This window comes from Hakea prostrata, chromosome 5, assembly GCF_041222555.1.
Source record: "Hakea prostrata isolate BN-2017 chromosome 5, UWA_Hpros_2, whole genome shotgun sequence".
Taxonomy (NCBI): domain Eukaryota; kingdom Viridiplantae; phylum Streptophyta; class Magnoliopsida; order Proteales; family Proteaceae; genus Hakea; species Hakea prostrata.
In genome coordinates, this window is record NC_142604.1 from 32,629,112 (window position 1) to 32,647,967 (window position 18,856).

At 39.1% G+C, this 18,856-nt stretch overlaps 1 protein-coding gene across 5 annotated transcripts in view; it reads right to left on the bottom strand.

The window, feature by feature from the left end:
• Positions 1-18,856, bottom strand: part of MED8 (mediator subunit 8) — a 91,684-nt gene that overhangs the window by 44,226 nt on the left and 28,602 nt on the right. For all 5 annotated transcript variants that reach the window (XM_089155948.1, XM_089155946.1, XM_089155947.1 and 2 more), the window contains exon 8: positions 8,706-8,963. In XM_089155948.1, coding sequence (XP_089012074.1) covers positions 8,706-8,963 — 258 coding nt within the window. The remainder of the gene's footprint in view (positions 1-8,705; positions 8,964-18,856) is intronic.

An 18,856-nucleotide genomic window follows, 5' to 3' on the forward strand; every position in this document is an offset into this window, starting at 1 on the left:
GACAAAACAAGCATTAATTATTAATAAGGTAAGATTGTGACTTGTGACTTGTGACTTGTGAGATGACTAGTAGTCTAGTACTTACGAATAAAGATAAATACTATTTTAATACTAACTTTGTAATTATTTATTGCAGTTAAAGGCTTTTAGAGATGCTACTGGTAGCTACGGTCGCTCAGTGGCTATTCAGGCTAAGGAGAACACCATTCCCGGTTAGTCACTTAGTCTAAGTCTTAGATACTCAATTTGAGTTTTTGACACAATTTATTGTTACTGTTATTAATTTGGTAGGTTATGTTTTTTGCAGCTGAGTGGTGGCTGCAATACGGGTTAGACTCGGAGTACTTGATTAACATTGCAATTAGAGTGCTCTCCCAGACATCTTCTGCCACCGGCTATGAGTGCAACTAGAGCACATTCAATCTCATACATTCTAAGAGGCAAAACCATTTGGGGGTGAAGTGGTAGAGGATCTTGTATATGTTCACTATAATATGAGGTTGAGAGAGCACATTAAGTTGGGTCAAGAGTGAGGTAATGGGTACAACATTGAGTTGGCTGACATCTTTGCCATGGATGATGAGGAGGAGAACCCTCTATTTGAGTGGGTCAGAGAGCCATTGTTGGATGAGGCGGGAAGTCGACCTAACAATCAAATTGCACGAGAGATGGGAGCTAATGTGGATGATTTCTTGCCCACAGATGGGAGAGTGCACATTAAGCCTAACCGTCCCTTTGTACCACACCCTGGTGCATCCAGTGTCAATGAGGATAATATTATGTGGTCCAATGATGATGTTATTTAGCCACCCGCTAGTCAAGCACAGGATGATGATGATGATGATGATGTTGGACTTGGTATTGGGGACGACAGTGGGAGTGATGATGATGATGATGATCGGCCAGTTGATCAGGATTCCACTGAACCACGGGAGAGACCACCACCACCACCACCGGAGCTAGCAGTGACCCTAGTTGAGAGTCAGGGACAAGGAGGGCCATTGAGGTTTACAGGGGAGACACAGTTCACCCATGCTACCCAAGATGTCGACCACAGTGCAGGTCGTACTTCCGCTTACAACCCAAAGGGGAAAGGGAAAGGGAAGCAGAATAGACATGGGTATGAGGATGGCACTTCATCGTACAGGTCTTACCATCCCACTGATGTGAATACCTTGGCAGGCTCCATGGAATCTATGAGTCTAGATGAGTTAAGAAGCTCCACGGTTGGATACTGGATACCGGCAATAGCAGATCCCCACTCGTACGAGAGTGGTATGGAGAGTGTTGCATCTTCTTTTGGCGCTTATAGTAATGCATCTTATGGTCAAGGGTTTCCTCAAGATTATGGGAGACATAGACTAGTGGAATAGATTAGGATGATTTATCCAATGTTTGATGAGGACAGTATATGTGCACAGGGGTGCAACTTATATGGATGCTAACTTAGGGGCACAGATGTTTGTGGAGCAGATCTTTGGCGTGCAACCCCTACCCCTTGAGGTTCAATCAAGACTTCCTTATCCGTATTGTGTATTCCCTCATATTGATATTTTATGCATGTTGACGACCAGACCTATAGAATTGCAGTGGTCGATTACCTTGACAACCATAGGCATCACACATTATGGGATGTCTATGTCCATTGGTCAGAGGAGAGGATATCACAGGCACAGTACTACTTAAGTTACAGGATGGATCCACCGAGGCACTCCTCTTGGCACCGACTCAATGAGTTGTACTTCCCATTTTATTTTTATTGCTAGTTACAATGTATTTGAATTTTGATGCTTCAAGTTTATTTGATGTTTTGAATTGAACTTAGAAGTTAGAAGTCATATGTTGAATGTTATGCACTTAAGTATAGCTATGTCTATTGTGTATTTCTTGGTCAACTCAACATTAATGTTATGTACTTTAAATGACATATCTACATTGATTTTTTTTTAGCAAAATGCATGTGCCAGTGTATTCTTTATACTCTAATTAGCTTAAATGCAAAATCCCACCCCAAAATACTCTCCAAAACCTATCGAAACTCGTACAAAAAGGTCCTCGGTTTCCTCAATTTCCCAAGTTTCCACCTAAATTTTACATTTTCACTTGGTCAAAACTTGAGTTTCCCTCGAATTTTTTACTATGCCCCTACCATATATTCAACAGCAACACGAACAACAAGAGCAGCAATGGCTCTTTCACCCACCCACAATTGACGGTTACCCCTGAGTGTTATTCCTCAAATATTCTGAAACATGGAAAAAAATTCGATCAAAATGGTCGAAATTTCAACCGAAATGTCTACAAAATTCCAAATCGAAACCAAATACAGGTACAGGCACGAAATGTGTCCTATATCGTTTCGTATTGACCGATATTTCAGTCGATATAAGTCTAAATTTCGGCCCGATACCATATCGGGCCAAAATGATACATGCGCAGGTTATAAAATGTCCAAATCCGAGCCATTTTTCGACCTATCGCTAAATTTGCCTATTTCAACCCATATCGCCAGTGACATTTCGACCTCCATTTCCACTTTTTTTTATTTCTCTTGCTTTCGTCCCTCTTTACACCTAATTTCTACAACTCCATTTCCTTCAAACACTAGATTTGCTCTTCCATTTGTGCATTTTCTCAAATCTTTGCAAGGTGAGTAACCAACTTCCTCATTTTTTTATTTTTGTTTCATTTGTGCCTTAAATTATCTTAGATTGCTTCCAAATTTATGTATGTTTACTTTAGAGTGTTGATCTATGAATTTGTAGTGTCAAAATTATTTTTTTATTCTTCCTACTATTTTTTTATTTTTTTGTTATTAAAAATTATTTACTAAATTATGTATATTGCTAAAAATGTATATGTATAGTACATCTATAAGCTTAATATTAATGTATGTGAGAGTTGAGACACCATATTGCTGTGATGGTGTTGAATTAAATTTTTTTTTTCTGTTAATTATGTAATTTTACTGTATTTAATATGTATTTAAATAATTAAAAATTTTAATATTAAAAAAAAACTAATGAATTTCTATTTTAAGTATATATATATATATATATATATTAGATATTTATTTAAAAATAGGAGGTTATTATTAGAAGCATGTATGTCATTTTTGGAGCATATTATGGAGTTTTTCAAGATACTTAGTTTGTATTTCTTGTATCAGGCACTCTCTTTCAAAGATGTCAGACATAGCTTGGCAACACGAGAGGCCACTGACAGCTGATAGAAGGAAGAGCGAGTGTAATTATTGTAAGAAACAAATAAGAGAAGGTGGGGCCACAAGATTGAAAATGCATCTAGCTGGTGGCAAAAGGGATGTAACAGGGTGCCCAAAGGTGCCCGTAGAGGCCAAGAAGGCAATGGCCTCATATATTAGTGGTGGAAAGCAAAAGACTTAAGAGAAGAGAACACAGAGGGATGAGTTCGAGGATGCATGCTTAGATGACCTTCTAGACCCTGAGGATTATGGTATGGATGAACCAGGAGAGTGTAACCCTGATCCAAAGCCAGATCAGCTGAGGAGGGTGATGATGATAAGTAGGGAGCAACAGAGGGTTGATGACATGAGGAGGCAACAGAGGGGTCTAGGTTGTGGCTCCTCTAGAGAGCCAGTAGGTATGGGAGGCACAGGTGGCTCCTAAGTCCCTGAGGAGGACTCAGAGTGTGAGGCAAGAGGCTCCTATCCCACGGGCCCCTATAAGGGTTCGAGCTACGTCAGCACATCCTACAGATCCGGATCTTGAGATTCTTCACAATGATCCGGCCCTATTTGTGAAGCTTGAGCATAAACAGAGAAAGTTGAAGCACTTATTGGGGAGTGTGAAGGAAAAAGTGGGGATGGCTTTCTCCAAATGGACTTATTACCATAGTATTCCAACACATACAGCCCAGGGGCCCTACTATAGAGATATGATTAAGGAGATAGGCAGGGCTAGGAGTGGTGTACAGGGCCCCACTCCCTATGCGATATATAATGTCTATTTGCCTAAGCATAAAGAGGACTTAAATAAGTAAATTAAGGGATTAAGGCCCATGCGGAATTATTATGGAGTGACTGTGATGGCTGATGGTTGGACTGGTCCCATTAGACAGTCCATCATCAATTTCATGTTGAATTGTGATGGGAGGACAGTGTTCCTCAAGTCAGTAGATGCATCCGGTGAGAAGAAGGATCCAAAATACATTTCCAAATTATTGGAGTGGAAAATGTGATTCAAATTGTGACTGATAATGGTTCCAACTACAAGAAAACTGGGTTGAAGATGCAGGAGAACTCCAGGTATCTAAAGTCTAAACATATAGTATTAATTTTCATTTGTAAATACATATATTTACATTACATGTACACTTTATAACTTTGTATTGATGCCTTGATTGATGGACAGATATAAGCTCTTTTGGACTCCATGTGCTGCTCATTGCACTGACTTAATGTTGAACGACATCGGAAAGGTCAAGCTTGTGAAGAAGACCGTGGAGCAAGCCCGACAAGTTAGCACCTTCATCTATAACCACACTTATGCATTAAGGATGATGAGGGACAAGTGTCAGGATGAGTTAGTGAGGCCAGGCATAACCAGATTTGCTACTATTGGATAGCACAGCAGAGCTTTGAGAGTAGGAAGACGGCCCTTAGGAGCATGTTTGCATCAGAGGAGTGGCTTAACTGGGAGGATTCTTCATTAGTGGGAGGAAGGAGAGCACAGTTGACCATACTCAATGAGACTTTCTGGCACAATGTGAGGATAGTGGTGAAGATGCTTGACCCTGTAGTGCATGTTGAGGATGGTAGATCAGCAGAGAAAACCTACTCTACCACACATATTTGCTGTAGCAGAGAGGATGAAGCAGCAAGTTGCTCAGGTCCACCCACATGGCAACAAGAGAGTCCTCCAAATCATCGAACTTAGATGGCAGTCTATGTTGCAGCATCCACTACATAAGGCTGGTGAGTTGTTAAGTATAGTATTTAATTTAATTTTCATTATGTTATGTGATCACACTTTTAAGCATTAACTATTCCCTTTTATGACATACTTTGTCTTACACAACATACTATTTAAATCCCAAGTACCATTACAAGGACAATCTTGGGATGAGGCAAGATTTGATGGATGCCGTCCAAACTGTAGTGGAGAAGTTGGAACCGGATCCAACTAAACAAGCAATCATCCTTATGGAGGTGAGATAGTGATTTGAATAATTTGATATTCACAATTCATAGTTTTATACTAAGTCATTAATATAGTAAGTAGTAAGTAGTAAGTAGTTATTGTTTTTTCTCTTTATATATTAGATAAAGGCATTTAGGGATGCCACTGGGAGCTTCGATCATTCAGTGGCCGTATCGAGACGGGAATCAGCCCCTGCGGGTAAGTTCATTCATTTATTTCATTATACATTTAATTATTATATTCTATCTTTAATGTTATTTAAGTATTAAAATGACTTGGAGTCTATGTTTGTTGCAGCTAGTGGTGGTTGCAATTTGGACGTGATTCACACGACTTGAGTTTGATTGCAAGCAAAGTGCTCTCCCAAACATGTTCTGCCACTGGTTGTGAGCGAAACTGGCGCACCTTCAGCCTCATTCACTCGAAGAGGCGCAACTGATTAGGTGTCAAGCATCTAGAGGACCTTGTCTATATACACTATAATATGAGACAGAGAGGATCATATTAGACAGGGGATGGATAAAGAGAGTACCAATATCGAGTTGGCCGATATATTTGAGATGGATGATGATGATACCCCAGTAGTTGACTGGATCAGGGACAGTGGAGAGCCATTGTTGGATGAGGAGGGAGGTCGTCCCAGTAGATAGATTGCAGAGGAGATGGGGGTTGATGTGGAGGACTTCATGGCGAGGGAGGGGAGTGCACATGCAGAGCCCGCCCATCCCTTCGTGCCACACCCTAGTGCATCCATCCAGAGTGAGGATTTGATTGTCTGGTTTGACACTGAGGATGAGGTGACTCAGGCCTCCGGCGATGACAACAATGGTGGTGATGATGACTATGGCGGTGATGATGGAGGGGATGAGGAGAGTGTTGGACCTCGTGATCAGGATTAAACTAATCCTCGGGATAGACCACCACCACCAAGTGAGAGTTAAGGGTGGGGAGGACGACCACCGAGATTCACGGGCGAGAGTCAGTTCACCCATGTGACACAGGATTCAGACCATACTGGAACTGCATCTCGAGGCCAAAATGTTTCCTCTACATATTCAGGGAAGGGGAAGGGAAGACAGCACGGCTGTAGCACAGAGGACATGCCATCATATGGGTTCTACCGTCCACCCGATGCCAAGAGCTTGGTGGGATCAATGAGATCGATGAGCATTGATGATGCTAGAGACTCCTTCACCTCCAAAGGATCCAGATGGCATAGGCCTGCAGAGTCCTCATATGATACTGTTGTGGAGAGTATTGGTTCTACCGAGTCGACTTATGGTTATGGACGGTGTCACTGTCCCTCCTGGCTATCAGATTCAGGGAGGAGATTCCTATCCCACGGGCCCCAATGGAGCAGCCTATGGAGCTTATGATGTCCCTCCTACTGTCACCTATCGAGTCAGGCCACTGGGACCTTATCATTATGGACCTTATCCTTCTCCTGAGAGCCAGGGTGCTCTTTCATTTGTTGAGCAGATCTTCCACTCTATTACACAGCCATAAGGCCCACCACCACTAGTTTCTTGTTTGGAGATTCACAACTTCCCACCATCAGGAAATCTTATGCATGTGGATGAGGCCATGTACAGAGATGCAGTTGTTGACTACGTCCAAAACCATATGGGTCGAACATCATAGGACTTGTATTGTCATTTGTATGGGGTGCAGACGGAAAAGGGAGATGAATAGAATAAACAGGTAATTAATAACATTCTCGCTTCTTCTCTGATGTACCATATACTTGGAAAATTGGATGTTACATTTTCAGTGGTTTTTTAGTAAACTAGTAGTTCTATAGTGTTTATTATGCTTGAAATAGGTAATATGCAAGAATTCAAATCAATTTGAGTGCATATGAGGCCCAAAATTGAGGTTCCAAGAGTCATAAAAAATGTCCAGTTTTGGTCGAAAACCTCAAAATTCGAACTTTTGCAAGGACCGAAATTTCTTCTTTGTTCTTAAATAAAGACATATCAGTCCCACATAAACCGATATGTGACATACTACAGTGATGAATTGACTTGGGAGTCATATGTGGCTACTGTTAAGAATCAGTTGATGCAAAATGTTGAGTGATACTCTCGTTGTCTTGTAATCTTGTTACTATTGTACTATTGTGAACTTATGGATTATGATTTATGACTTACTAAAACTTCTTATGGTTGTAAAATTTGAAGACATTTCAGTTCTTTGATAGTTTGATGTGTAATGTATTTGATACTTGATGGTTGATAACTTGAATTACTTGATATTTCTACATTACAGTTTTGTCTAACCTTGCATTTCACAGCATTTCGGTTTTACACATAGGGTCAATTAGAAGACATACTCAAGGTTACTTTCTCACAAATCCAAGGCCACCAGTGTATTTGAAAGGCCTTAAATAGGCCAAATACTAATTTCAGCCCAACCAGGGCCCTAAAACCTACCAAGATGGGCCACCAAGTTTACGCCAGAAAATTGGTATATCTCGACCGAGATCTCGCCATCTCAATCAAGATCTCGGTTTTTTTAACCCCCACCATGTTTACAACCATATAGCTCTGAGATGCAGTAATGGTGACCGGGCATGAGTGAGAACCCCAAGGGAAGCGAAAGGCATAATCTAGATTATACAGCTTCAATCTTCTTCTATTTTTTCTATTATCCTACTGCTGTGGTAATCATATGACAGTGTCTCTATTCCCTTCCATTAAGATTAGAGCATGCCAGTTGGATGATAGAAATTGCTCTGTAAAATGAAAATCAAATGGTGAGAGTTCTGCCATGAAATTTGATGAAACACTAAAGACTTTTCAAAATACTGAATAAGCCACTGGAATTGATGTTCCATTGTTACATGAAAGCTGGAGAAAATCAGTACATTGATCCTTAAGTGGAGCACTGACATTGATCTTGATGTGGAATGGTTCTTATTTGAACTGACTCCTACATTAGACTGCATAGGAACATCCGACAAAACCATGATTTATGTATGGTTTATGTCTACATACATCCCCCACGTTTGAATAAATCAACAACCCAGCCTTTATCCAAACTTAATGGGGTGAGAAAGACAAAAACTGTTCACCCACGTTTGAACAATTTTGCCAATTTCATATATGACAAAACAAACACACGGCCAAATTATCACCAAAGTACACAGAAACACATAACAGATAACATCCGCTGTAACAGAAAAACTTCCAACCACCCCCCCCCCAACCAAAAAAAATAATTGGAGAAAAAAAAATATCAGTATTCAAGCAAGGAAATCCAATTGGCAGAAAAGGACACTTTAGAGACAAAAAAATATACTTGAATTCAGTGGAGTTTAAAAGGTGAGAGCTAATATCAGCACATAAAAAAAACCAATGCGCCTTTTCTTTTAATTACCATGATCCCACATGATTGATCTCTCAAAAAATGATTCTTTGTAAAACTTCCATTTGATTCTTGTATCTCATTTTCTGAGGATTACAAAACAGATTTTGAGATTTTCTTTCCATCAGTCTCATAATTAACGAAAAAATAAAAACGCACCTGCGACAGTCCGGGTGATGAAGATTGTCTGAACTGTTGTTGAGCGAGGAGCTGCTGCTGTTGTTGATTTGGAAGTAATTGCATCATTTTCTGCCTCTGTTGCTGCTGTTGCTGTTGTACCTGTTGCTGAGGAGAAGGTGTGTTCATCATGCTTGTGCCAGATCTAGGTGAGTTGGCATATGGCAATGGAGACGTAGTGGTATTATCAAAGGAAGTAGTTCCAGTTGCTGAAGGAGAAGGAACGGACCTCCCAAGTGGCTGAAGAAAACAAATGCAAATTTAAAATAGTGTCTCCAAAACACAGGGCAAAAGATGTAAACTACCAAAAACCTATATATATATATATATATATATATATATATATATATATCATAAGAACATTTTATCATGATGAAGTCATGAAGCAAAGACTACAACAAGAAGAACAAGCCTCATCCCAACTAAATGTGTTCAGCAACTGGACCCTGCCTTCCAATTAGCTCTATTTGAAGCAAAGACCATCAAACATAATATAAAGGCTATAGCACAATTTTTGGTCTAGCAACAAGATATTTGCAGAATCCTACTGAGGACTGGGGAAGAGGGAGAGAGAGGAGATTATTGTTTCACAGGAAAATTTCCACTCCCCTAACTTACAGTGAATTTACTTAAACTTCAATACAAATTTTTTTGCCTCTAATGCCCCCAAAAAAGAAAACTTCTACCTCTGAAAAAATCTTGTAAAATCTTGTAGGATAACAAAGGGAACAAGTGCCTCTACAACCAAACAACACAACAGCACGAGCAGAAGTGGCACAGCTTGGGGACAGAAGGGATTCCTGTTCAAATGATTACCGAAGGATGGCTACTACTGTTGAAGCCCTTGATGAGAACACATGGGGATGGTGGAGGCCCTGCAGGCTCAATTAGGTGATCTTACCGCCAAGGTGAATGTTCTAATGCAGGTGATTGGATCTACTCTACTACTCCGGAAGAGGGATAAGCAGAAGCAAACGTACAGTGTCAAGAAGCAAGGGAGTATAGGCCACAACAAGGAAATCAGAGAAGAGGAAGCCAATGCCCTAGTTAGAAAAAGGCAATAAAGAAATCAAAGGAGACACAGGAAAGGAGGAGGTGGAGAACAAGACAGCATTGGAACATTGGTGAAAGTCTCCTCCCTTGGTTTTTTTTAATGACTAAACTACCCTACATGACCCATTAACAAAATCTCCTCACGGATTGTCATTATTTTCTAGAAATTTCTTCCTTCTTCCTCCTCTATGGGATGCCCCTGCAGATCCCATCCCCCTATGCAGTTAATCTAACTCCCCGCACCACCCCCAGGGGCTTCCTCTGATTATGGGAAAAGCCAAGAACAACCAGAAACTAAAATTCCATGTTCAGCTTTAGTGAACAATATACCCAACTGATTAATGCTTTGCAGTCTTAAAGAGTTCGAATAGAATTTATGGTCAAAATTCAAACCCAGATTCTAGAACAAAATTGTGAAGAACTAAGTGACACAATCAGAGCTAAAGATCTGAAACTTGGATCTTGAATAGATTCGTGCCAAGCATGGTACAATAACAATGGTTCTCGGAGACCTTCCTTCTCCCTTCTTCCCCAATGCTTTCCCCTTCTTTTTCCCTCTCTTCTCTTATTTCTTTTAAACTATCAATCACGGGTAGGGGATACTATTTTTCCAGACAGCACCTTATCAGTTCTTACTTTGCTCTTCAATACTCCCCATTAAACCCACCACAACAGATCCTCCTGTGATCTGCATACACTGGACCATCATCCTAAAGGGAAAAAGGTTGTTGGCTTTGAAAAGGTATTCACTAAAGCAGAGGAAGATGACACAATTAAGATTTATAAGCAAAGACTGGCTGTGAGGGATTCACCAGACTTAAGAAGATCAATTATAAGGGACAGAATTGCCACTGTTGCAAAAATGAACCATATTGGACCACTGCTATCTTAAGCTGAGACATGCAAACCGATGGAGTTTCCAACAACATGATGTGAAGACATGTTTTCGTAAATGGTAAGCCCAAGGAAGAAGTTTATGGTCATTCCTCCTCAGCCACAGCTAGGTAGGTTTGCAAATTATGGAAATCTATCTATGGTTTCAAGCACTCACCAAAGGCTTGGTTCAGCAGATCATGGAAGAAATTCGGTCAAAATTTCAACTGAAATGCCTGCCTGCATTTTTGGAAAATGAAACGAAAAACCAAAACTTTGGGAAAAGTTGTAGGTTTTGACCGAAAAGACACGAAATTTCGGTCAAAACGACATGAAAATTCGTACTCTTATGAAACAACACTTTTTATGTTATAAATCCTCTCTATTTCGAGCGGAACCTGAGTAATAATGCATGTTCCACCAATTTCGAGCCTTTCCACCAGCACTAGTTTCAACCTTTTTTCTCATTTTTCTTGCATTCTACCCCCATTTTAGCAACTCCTTTTGCATTCCTTCTCTAATCTTGCTCCTCCATTGTTGGGTTTTTGAGAATCAAACAAGGTGAGTTAACAAAGTTCTCCATCATTTATTTTTGTTTTGTTTATGGCTCAAATAAACGTAGATTGTTTTCAAATTAAAATATGTCTAGTCTAGAGTGTTGATCTATGAATTTTTTGTGTCAAAAATAATTTTTGGTTCTTCCTAGTATTTTTTTATTTTTCTGTTATTAAAAATTATTTTATAAATTATATATATTGCTAAAAATGCATACGTATACTTGGATAGTAGATGTATGAGCTTCAAATTAATGTATGTGAGACACCATATTGCTATGATGGTGTCGATTCAATTTTTTTCTGTTAATTATCTATTTTTACTATATTTAATATATATTTTATATATATATATATATATATATATATATATATATATATATATAATTTTAAAAATATTTAAATATTAAAAAATACTAATTAATTTTGTTTTAAATTTAAAAATAGGAGAGTATTAGTGGAAGCATGTATGTAATTTTTGGAGCATGCTGTAGAGCTTTTCAAGATAATTAGTGTGTATTTTATATGATTTTTAAATTATTTAGACATTAAAAAAATACTTATTTAGTTTCTTTTCATATTTAAAAATAGGAGATTGTTATTAGAAGCATGTATGTAATTTTTGGAGCATATTGTGGAGCTTTTTAAAATACTTAGTGTTAGTGTGTATTTTTTGTATCAGACACTCTCTTTTAAAGATATCAGACATAGCTTCGCAACACGGGAGGCCACTGATAGCTAATAGGAAGAAGAGCAAGTGTAATTAAGAAACAAATAGGAAGAGGTGGGACCACTAGACTGAAGGTGCATCTAGCTTGGGGGAAACAAGGATGTAGCAGGATGTCTAAACGTACCCTGAGAGGTCAAGAAGGCAATGGCCTCATACTTGGCTAGGGGAAAGCAAAAGAGGAAAGAAAAGAGAACACAGAGGAAGGAGTTCGAGGATGCATGCCTAGATGACCTTCCAGAGCTAGGAGAGCAGAATTTTGATCTAGAGGAGCCAAGAGAGTATGGATGTGACCCTGACCCAGAGTCCGAACAGATCAGGAGGGCAATGATGATGAGTAGAGAGCAGGCGAGGGTTGATGACATTACGAGGCAACAAAGGGCTATGGGTTGTGAGTCCTCTAGAGAGCAAGTCAGTATGGGAGGCACACGCAGCTCCCAAGTCCCTATGAGGAGTCAGAGTATGAGGGAGGAGATTTCTATCCCACGAGCCCCAACAAGGGGTCGAGCTTCGTCAGCACATCCTACAAATCCGGATCTTGAGATTCTTCATAATGACCCAGTCCTATTTAGGAGGCCTGAGCACAAGTAGAGAAAGTTGAAGCACTTGTGGTGGAGTGTAAAGGAGAAAGTGGGGGATGGCTTTCTCCAAAAGGGCTATGTACCATAGTATTCCAACACATACAACCCAAGGGCCCTATTATAGGGATATGATTAAGGAGATAGGCAAGGCTGGGAGTCGTGTACAGGGCCCACTTTATATGAGATATATAATGTCTATTTGCCTAAGCATAAAGAGGACTTGAATGAGTACATTGATGAATTAAAGCTCATGTCGGCTTATTATGGAGTGACTGTGATGTCAGATGGTTGGATTGGTCTCACTAGACAGTCCATCATCAATTTCAAGTTGAATTGTGATGGAGGACAGTGTTACTTAAGTCAGTAGACGTATCCAATAAGAAGAAGGATGCAAAATACATTTATAAATTATTAAAGCAAGTGGCAAAGGAGGTTGGAGTCGAAAATGAGATCCAAATTGTGACTACTAAATGGCTCCAACTACAAGAAAGATGGGTTGAAGGAGCAGGGGAACCCCAACTATCAAAACATGCTTCTACTTTTAGTACTAATTTTCATTTTTAAATACATATATTACAAATTTACATTACATGTACATTTTATGACTTTGTATTGATTCTTGATGGACAAATATAAGCTCTTTTGGACTCCATATGCTGCTCACTACATTGACTTAAAGCTAAAGGACAAGGGAAAGGTCAAGCTTGTCAAGAAGATCGTGGAGCAAGTCCGACAAGTTAGCACCTTCATCTATAACCACACCTATGCATTAAAGATGATGAGTGACAAGTGTCAGGATGACTTAGTGAGGACAAGCATAACTAGATTTGCTATCAATTGGATAGCACTGCAGAGCTTTGACAATATGAAGATTGGCTTTAGGAGCATGTTTGCATTAGAGCAGTGGTTTAACTGGGAGGGTTCTTCATCTATAGGAAGAAGGAGAGCACAATTGACCATACTCGATGACAGTTTCTGGAATAATGTGAGGTCAATGGTGAAGATGCTTGAGCCTGTGGTGCATGTATTGAGGATGGTAGATCCACACATATGGGTTACAGTAGATAGGATAAAGAAACAAGTTGCTCAAGTCTACCCATAGGTCAATAAGAAAATCCGCGACATCATCTAAGTTAGAAGGGAGTTTATGTTGCAGCAAACACTACATGAGGCTGGTGAGTTGTTATGTCTAGGAATCAATTTAATTTTTATTATGTTATCACACAATTAAGTATTGACTATTCCCTCTCATTTTTGTTTTTTCTTACACAATATACTATTTAAATCACAAGTACCATTACAAAGACAATCTTGGGATGAGGCAAGATTTGATGGATGCCATCCAAACTGTAGTGGAGAGGTTGGAACCAGATTCATCTAAACAAGCAATCATCCTTATAGAGGTGAGATCGTGATTTAATATTCATAGTTCATAGTTTTATACTAAGTTATTAAGTATTAACCTAGTTATTGGTTTTTTTTCTTTATATATTAAATAAGGGCATTTAGGGATGCCACTGGGAGCTTCGGTCATTTTGTGGTTGTATCGGGACAACTGGACGAGAATCTGCCCCTGGGGGTAATTTAATTCTTTATATGTTTAATTAATTATATTCTATCTTTAACTTACTTATTTAAGTATTGAAATAACTTTGAGTCTATCTTTGTTGCAGTTGAATGGTGGTTGCAATTTAAACGTGACTCACCACACTTAAGTAAGATTGTAAGCAAAGTGTTCTCCCAGACATGTTCTACCATTGCTTGTGAGCAAATTTGGAGCACCTTTAACCTCATCCACTCAAAGAAGCACAACCAATTGGGTGATAAGCGTCTAGAGGACCTTGTTTACTTACACTATAATATGAGACTAAGGGAGGATCATATTAGACAGGGGATGGACAAAGAGAGTAACAACATCAAGTTGGCCGACATATTTGAGATGGATGATGATGATAACCCAGCAGTTAACTGGATTAGGGACTATGGAGAGCCCTTGCTGGATGAGGAGGGAGGTTGTCCCAGAGACAAATTGCCAGAGGAGATGCGGGTTGATGTGGTAGATTTTATAGCCCAGGGGGGAGTGCACATGCAGCGCCCGCCCGTCCGCTCATGCCACACCCCAATGCATCCACTTAGAGTAAGGATTTGATTCTCTAGTCCGACAACGACGATGATGATGATGATGGAGGGGATGAGGAGGGTGTTGGACCTCATGATCAGAATTCAACTGATCTTAGGGCCTGTTTGGTTGTATGAATCCAGGGATTTCAAATCATTGGATTCATGAATCAGTTTTTTTACCCTGTTTGGTTGGAAAACATGGGGCGGCTCATGAATCCAGCCATTTCAAAATATAGGGTAAAAACGTGACTGTGTTGAGTTATGGGTTTTGGGTGAAATGAGTGAAATGAACTCTACCTATAAAAGGGCTTGAATGAGCGGATTCACGTTTGACGGAACGAGTCGAACGACACTCGAACGACAACTTCTCTCTCGAGCAGTTTCTCTGTCTTCTCTCTCGAGCAGTCGTCTCTCTCGACAGCACGCGAACAGTCTTCGACTCTTGAAGGTGAGTTGTGTTCTTTTGATGTTGGTGTTCAACATTTCTTCCAGTTTGTCTGAGTTTTTTTTTTTTTTCTCACGGTAGAGTTTCGGAGGACCAAAGGAGAAGGTGTTGGTCGAAGGTGCTTCATTCTTTGAAGCTTGAAGGTGACGTTTAAAACTGAGTCGAAGGTGCTTCGTTCTTCTATTTCTCTGGTGTTTTATCTCTGGTAGGGTTTAGTTGTTGTTCTTCATCTTCTATTTTTCATATTTTGTTTTCTATTTATCTGATGTATTTTCTCCTATAGGGTTTTGGAGAATAAGGAGTTTATTCTTGGACCGAAGGCACAAAACGAGTTATTTCTTCGAGCATATCGAAGGTACAAACTGTGCTTCTTCTCTGTCTTCTGTCTTCTTCTCCTTCCTGTTTTTCAAGTTTATAAATTTTGAGCAAATCAGAGGTACAAAATGCTTGAGTATAATTCTGTTTATTCTGTATCTTTCACCATTTGCTAGGTTGAACAAATGCAATGGTTAATGCCTCTATTGTTCTTTAGTGAAAGAAGAATTGAATTTGATCTCGTTTTCCCCAGCAACAAGAGCTTAATTTGCTTTATTTTTCACATGAATCACCTAGTGATAAAATAGGAACACCATTTTCATTCACCCAATGGCACTCGGCTACTATACGAGAAAAGGAAAAAAGAATGAACCAGGGCAGACCTGGTTCCAGCAACAAATATTGTCATGCATATCATATTTGATGTGAAAAAGGAATGAATCAGTTTCTGCTCTGGTCAATGTTCAGGTTATCTATCTCAAGTATGATATGCATAATAATATTCATATGTAGGGTCTCCTAGTTTTTATTTCTTTTGGGATTTATTTATTTGTTATTTACTTTTTTTTTCTTCTCATTGGACCTTTGGGGGTGGGTGGGGCTGTCCTTCAGAATATTTTGGGGGAAAAGAAATCAGCCTCTCATGGGGAGAAAGGAAATCGGCCTCTTACAAGCACAGGAACTTAAATATACAATTACATTAAGACTATATAAGTGTTTTTTATGGTATTATGAACCCTTGAAAAAAGAAGCTATAAATGAACTTTCATGTGTTGATCTTTGCCATATTTATGTACAACAATATGCGATCCACAATTCAGAACTAGAAACCTTAAAATATGATACAGTTTTCCACAGTCGTCAAATGCCATCAAGGAGGAAGTTTATGAATGAACTGGGAGGGACAGTTGTTGCAGCATTTTTGTAGTTAGAAAAAGGTCAATTGAATTTCCAAGTTGATTTTCATTTGTCCAGACATTGTTGATCTTATGCCATGATTTGTTACTCTTCAAAGTAATAATATGATGTCTTCATGGCCATTTAACTTTTTGCACTATTAAACTAGTGGATGCAGACCACTCTCAGAGGCTGCTGTTGTGTCTCTGGCATTTCTCTGGTCATAGAATCAACTATAGTTTCTCTTGAGGGTACTTCGACCATCGGACATAATTGATCTTTTAAATATTACTAGTTTCCTACTGCAGGAAAAACAAATGACTTACGCTCTCAACTCGTTCTTCAAAAAAAAACATCTAACACCATTCCTGGAGTGATTTAAGTGGAAGTTTGGCAATTGGACTGAGTCCCATAAGTTGCTACTTAGTTTCCAACCTTGTCAATTTCTTTTTTGTTATCACTATAAAGCAGAAGGCACAAGATTGATATCTGGGTAAGCAAGGAGGAAAAAAAAAAACCATTTTTCTGGTCAAATGCAGATTCAATTTGTTATCTGTTTTACATGTTGTGTTCTTTGTTTATTAGTTGTATCCTTTTGAATATCAGTGAGTCTATCTCTAGTGTTGAATAATAGCAGATCTACCACGGATCAGCTGCCTGAAAACACCAGTTGTTGTCGCTGATGATAACCTATGGCCCCATCATTCTATTGCAAACACAAGTGATGGATGCATGCCTTGTAAAGAACCCCTCCACATGGGCTTCCCAGGGATAGAAGCTAGGCACTACGTCTCTGTTTACCAAAAAGAAAAAGAATGTGTGTCATCTTAAGCTTGAAAAACTAGACTTCAATGTACTACAGTGAACAGTCCCTGTACCAGCAAGTATGCCACAAAATTGTGTTTGTTTTGCCTCGTACTTCAGATGAAAAGAGAAATTAGAAGCTACTTTAGCAAGGCAAATCTGTTTAATGAAGAATACATTCCAACATTGGAAGAGTATATGCTTAATGCATTGACCACCATTGCCTATACTATGCTAATACTCAATCCCATGGTTGGCTATGGAGATTTTTGTGACAAAAGAACCTTTTGAATGCACAGTGAAGGAACCCAAACTTATGACTTCAACCTTTTATTGTAGACTTGACTAGGTAATAAAAGAATTTGTGACAAAAGAATATTTGAAGTTTGAGCAAGAGAGAGATGCATGTTTTTTCTGCTGTGGAGTGCTAGATGAAACAATATGATGTTTCAGAGCAATAGGTATACAATGAGTTCTATCTACATTGTGTTTCTTTCTCTTTTTTTTTTTTTTTTGATACATGGTGTTGATTAGGAGAACGGAAGTTTTGTGACAAGGCTATGGCACCTTTAGTTTGAAATCCTTCATTGTTATTAAGTCTTAGAACTGGCCCTTGTATCTGTTTCTGTTGACCGGAAAAGGATACTGTTGTTGCTGCTCCTCTGTTATTTGAGATTACCAGGCATGATTATTAGTTTTGGTGGATTGACATTGCTGCTGTTAGGCATCTTTTTTTATTGGGGTGTTCAGAGGTCCGTGTTGAACACACTTCTACTGCTTCCACAGTATTTGGGATTTAATTTCTAGTGAAATTCTGTTTTAAACACATTCCTACTGCTGCCACAGTATATCAGACATTATTTTTGTGGCTAAGTGTTATTGGTTAATCGGAAAAGAAGACATTTTAATTGCTGCATTGTTTTTCTATTGCTGTGCTCTTTTTCCAGATTTGTTTGTGCTATTATTTTCCTGGACAAAAGAAGGGTTGGGTTTCCCTTGTGTGGACTAAAAGTAGTATTACCATGTCTGAAACTAAACCTGAACCTAAAACCACAGTGACTGAAATTATGTCCTCTGTATCTCACCATATTTTTTAACAGAAAGTAGAAGGAACTGTCAATTTTCATTAGTTGAAAAAGATAGGGTTGTATTGACAGGCTGTGGACAACAAGCCGACTCACTATGTCAACCGGTAATGAAAATGGGAACTGTGGATGCTCAAATTTTAGGACAGAGCTTAAACTCCATAGAGGAAAACATTATTGACTTAGTCACACATGTCGACACAGTGAAAGGATTGTGGGATTAATTAAATATTTGTACTGTGTACAAATTAATCTTTCATGCATCTATGAGGCCATGAGGGACAGTAAGCTACACATTCACAGTGAAGACCCTCTCTCTATCCCCCATTTGAAATGACACCCTTCCTTTATTTATGTATATAGCACTTGCAAATTTGAGATTTGTTTTGTATGACTGATCTATTAATCTACCATAATGGTTTTTTGTTTGTTAGATGGCAGAATCACAATCCCAATCAACACAACCGAAAAAAAGGCGCAGAATCTGTATGTGAGACAACCATTGATGCTGTTCTTTAGCAGGTTCTGACTACTTCGGTGGAGAAAAATACACGTTTGTCTCCCACCATTGCAAAGTTCTGATGCAGGATATTTTCTATCACTTAGACCATTGGTGATGGAAAAAAAGTGCATCTACCCTGCTTTCATTGTGAGGTGTGGCATAATGCCTTTCTGTTC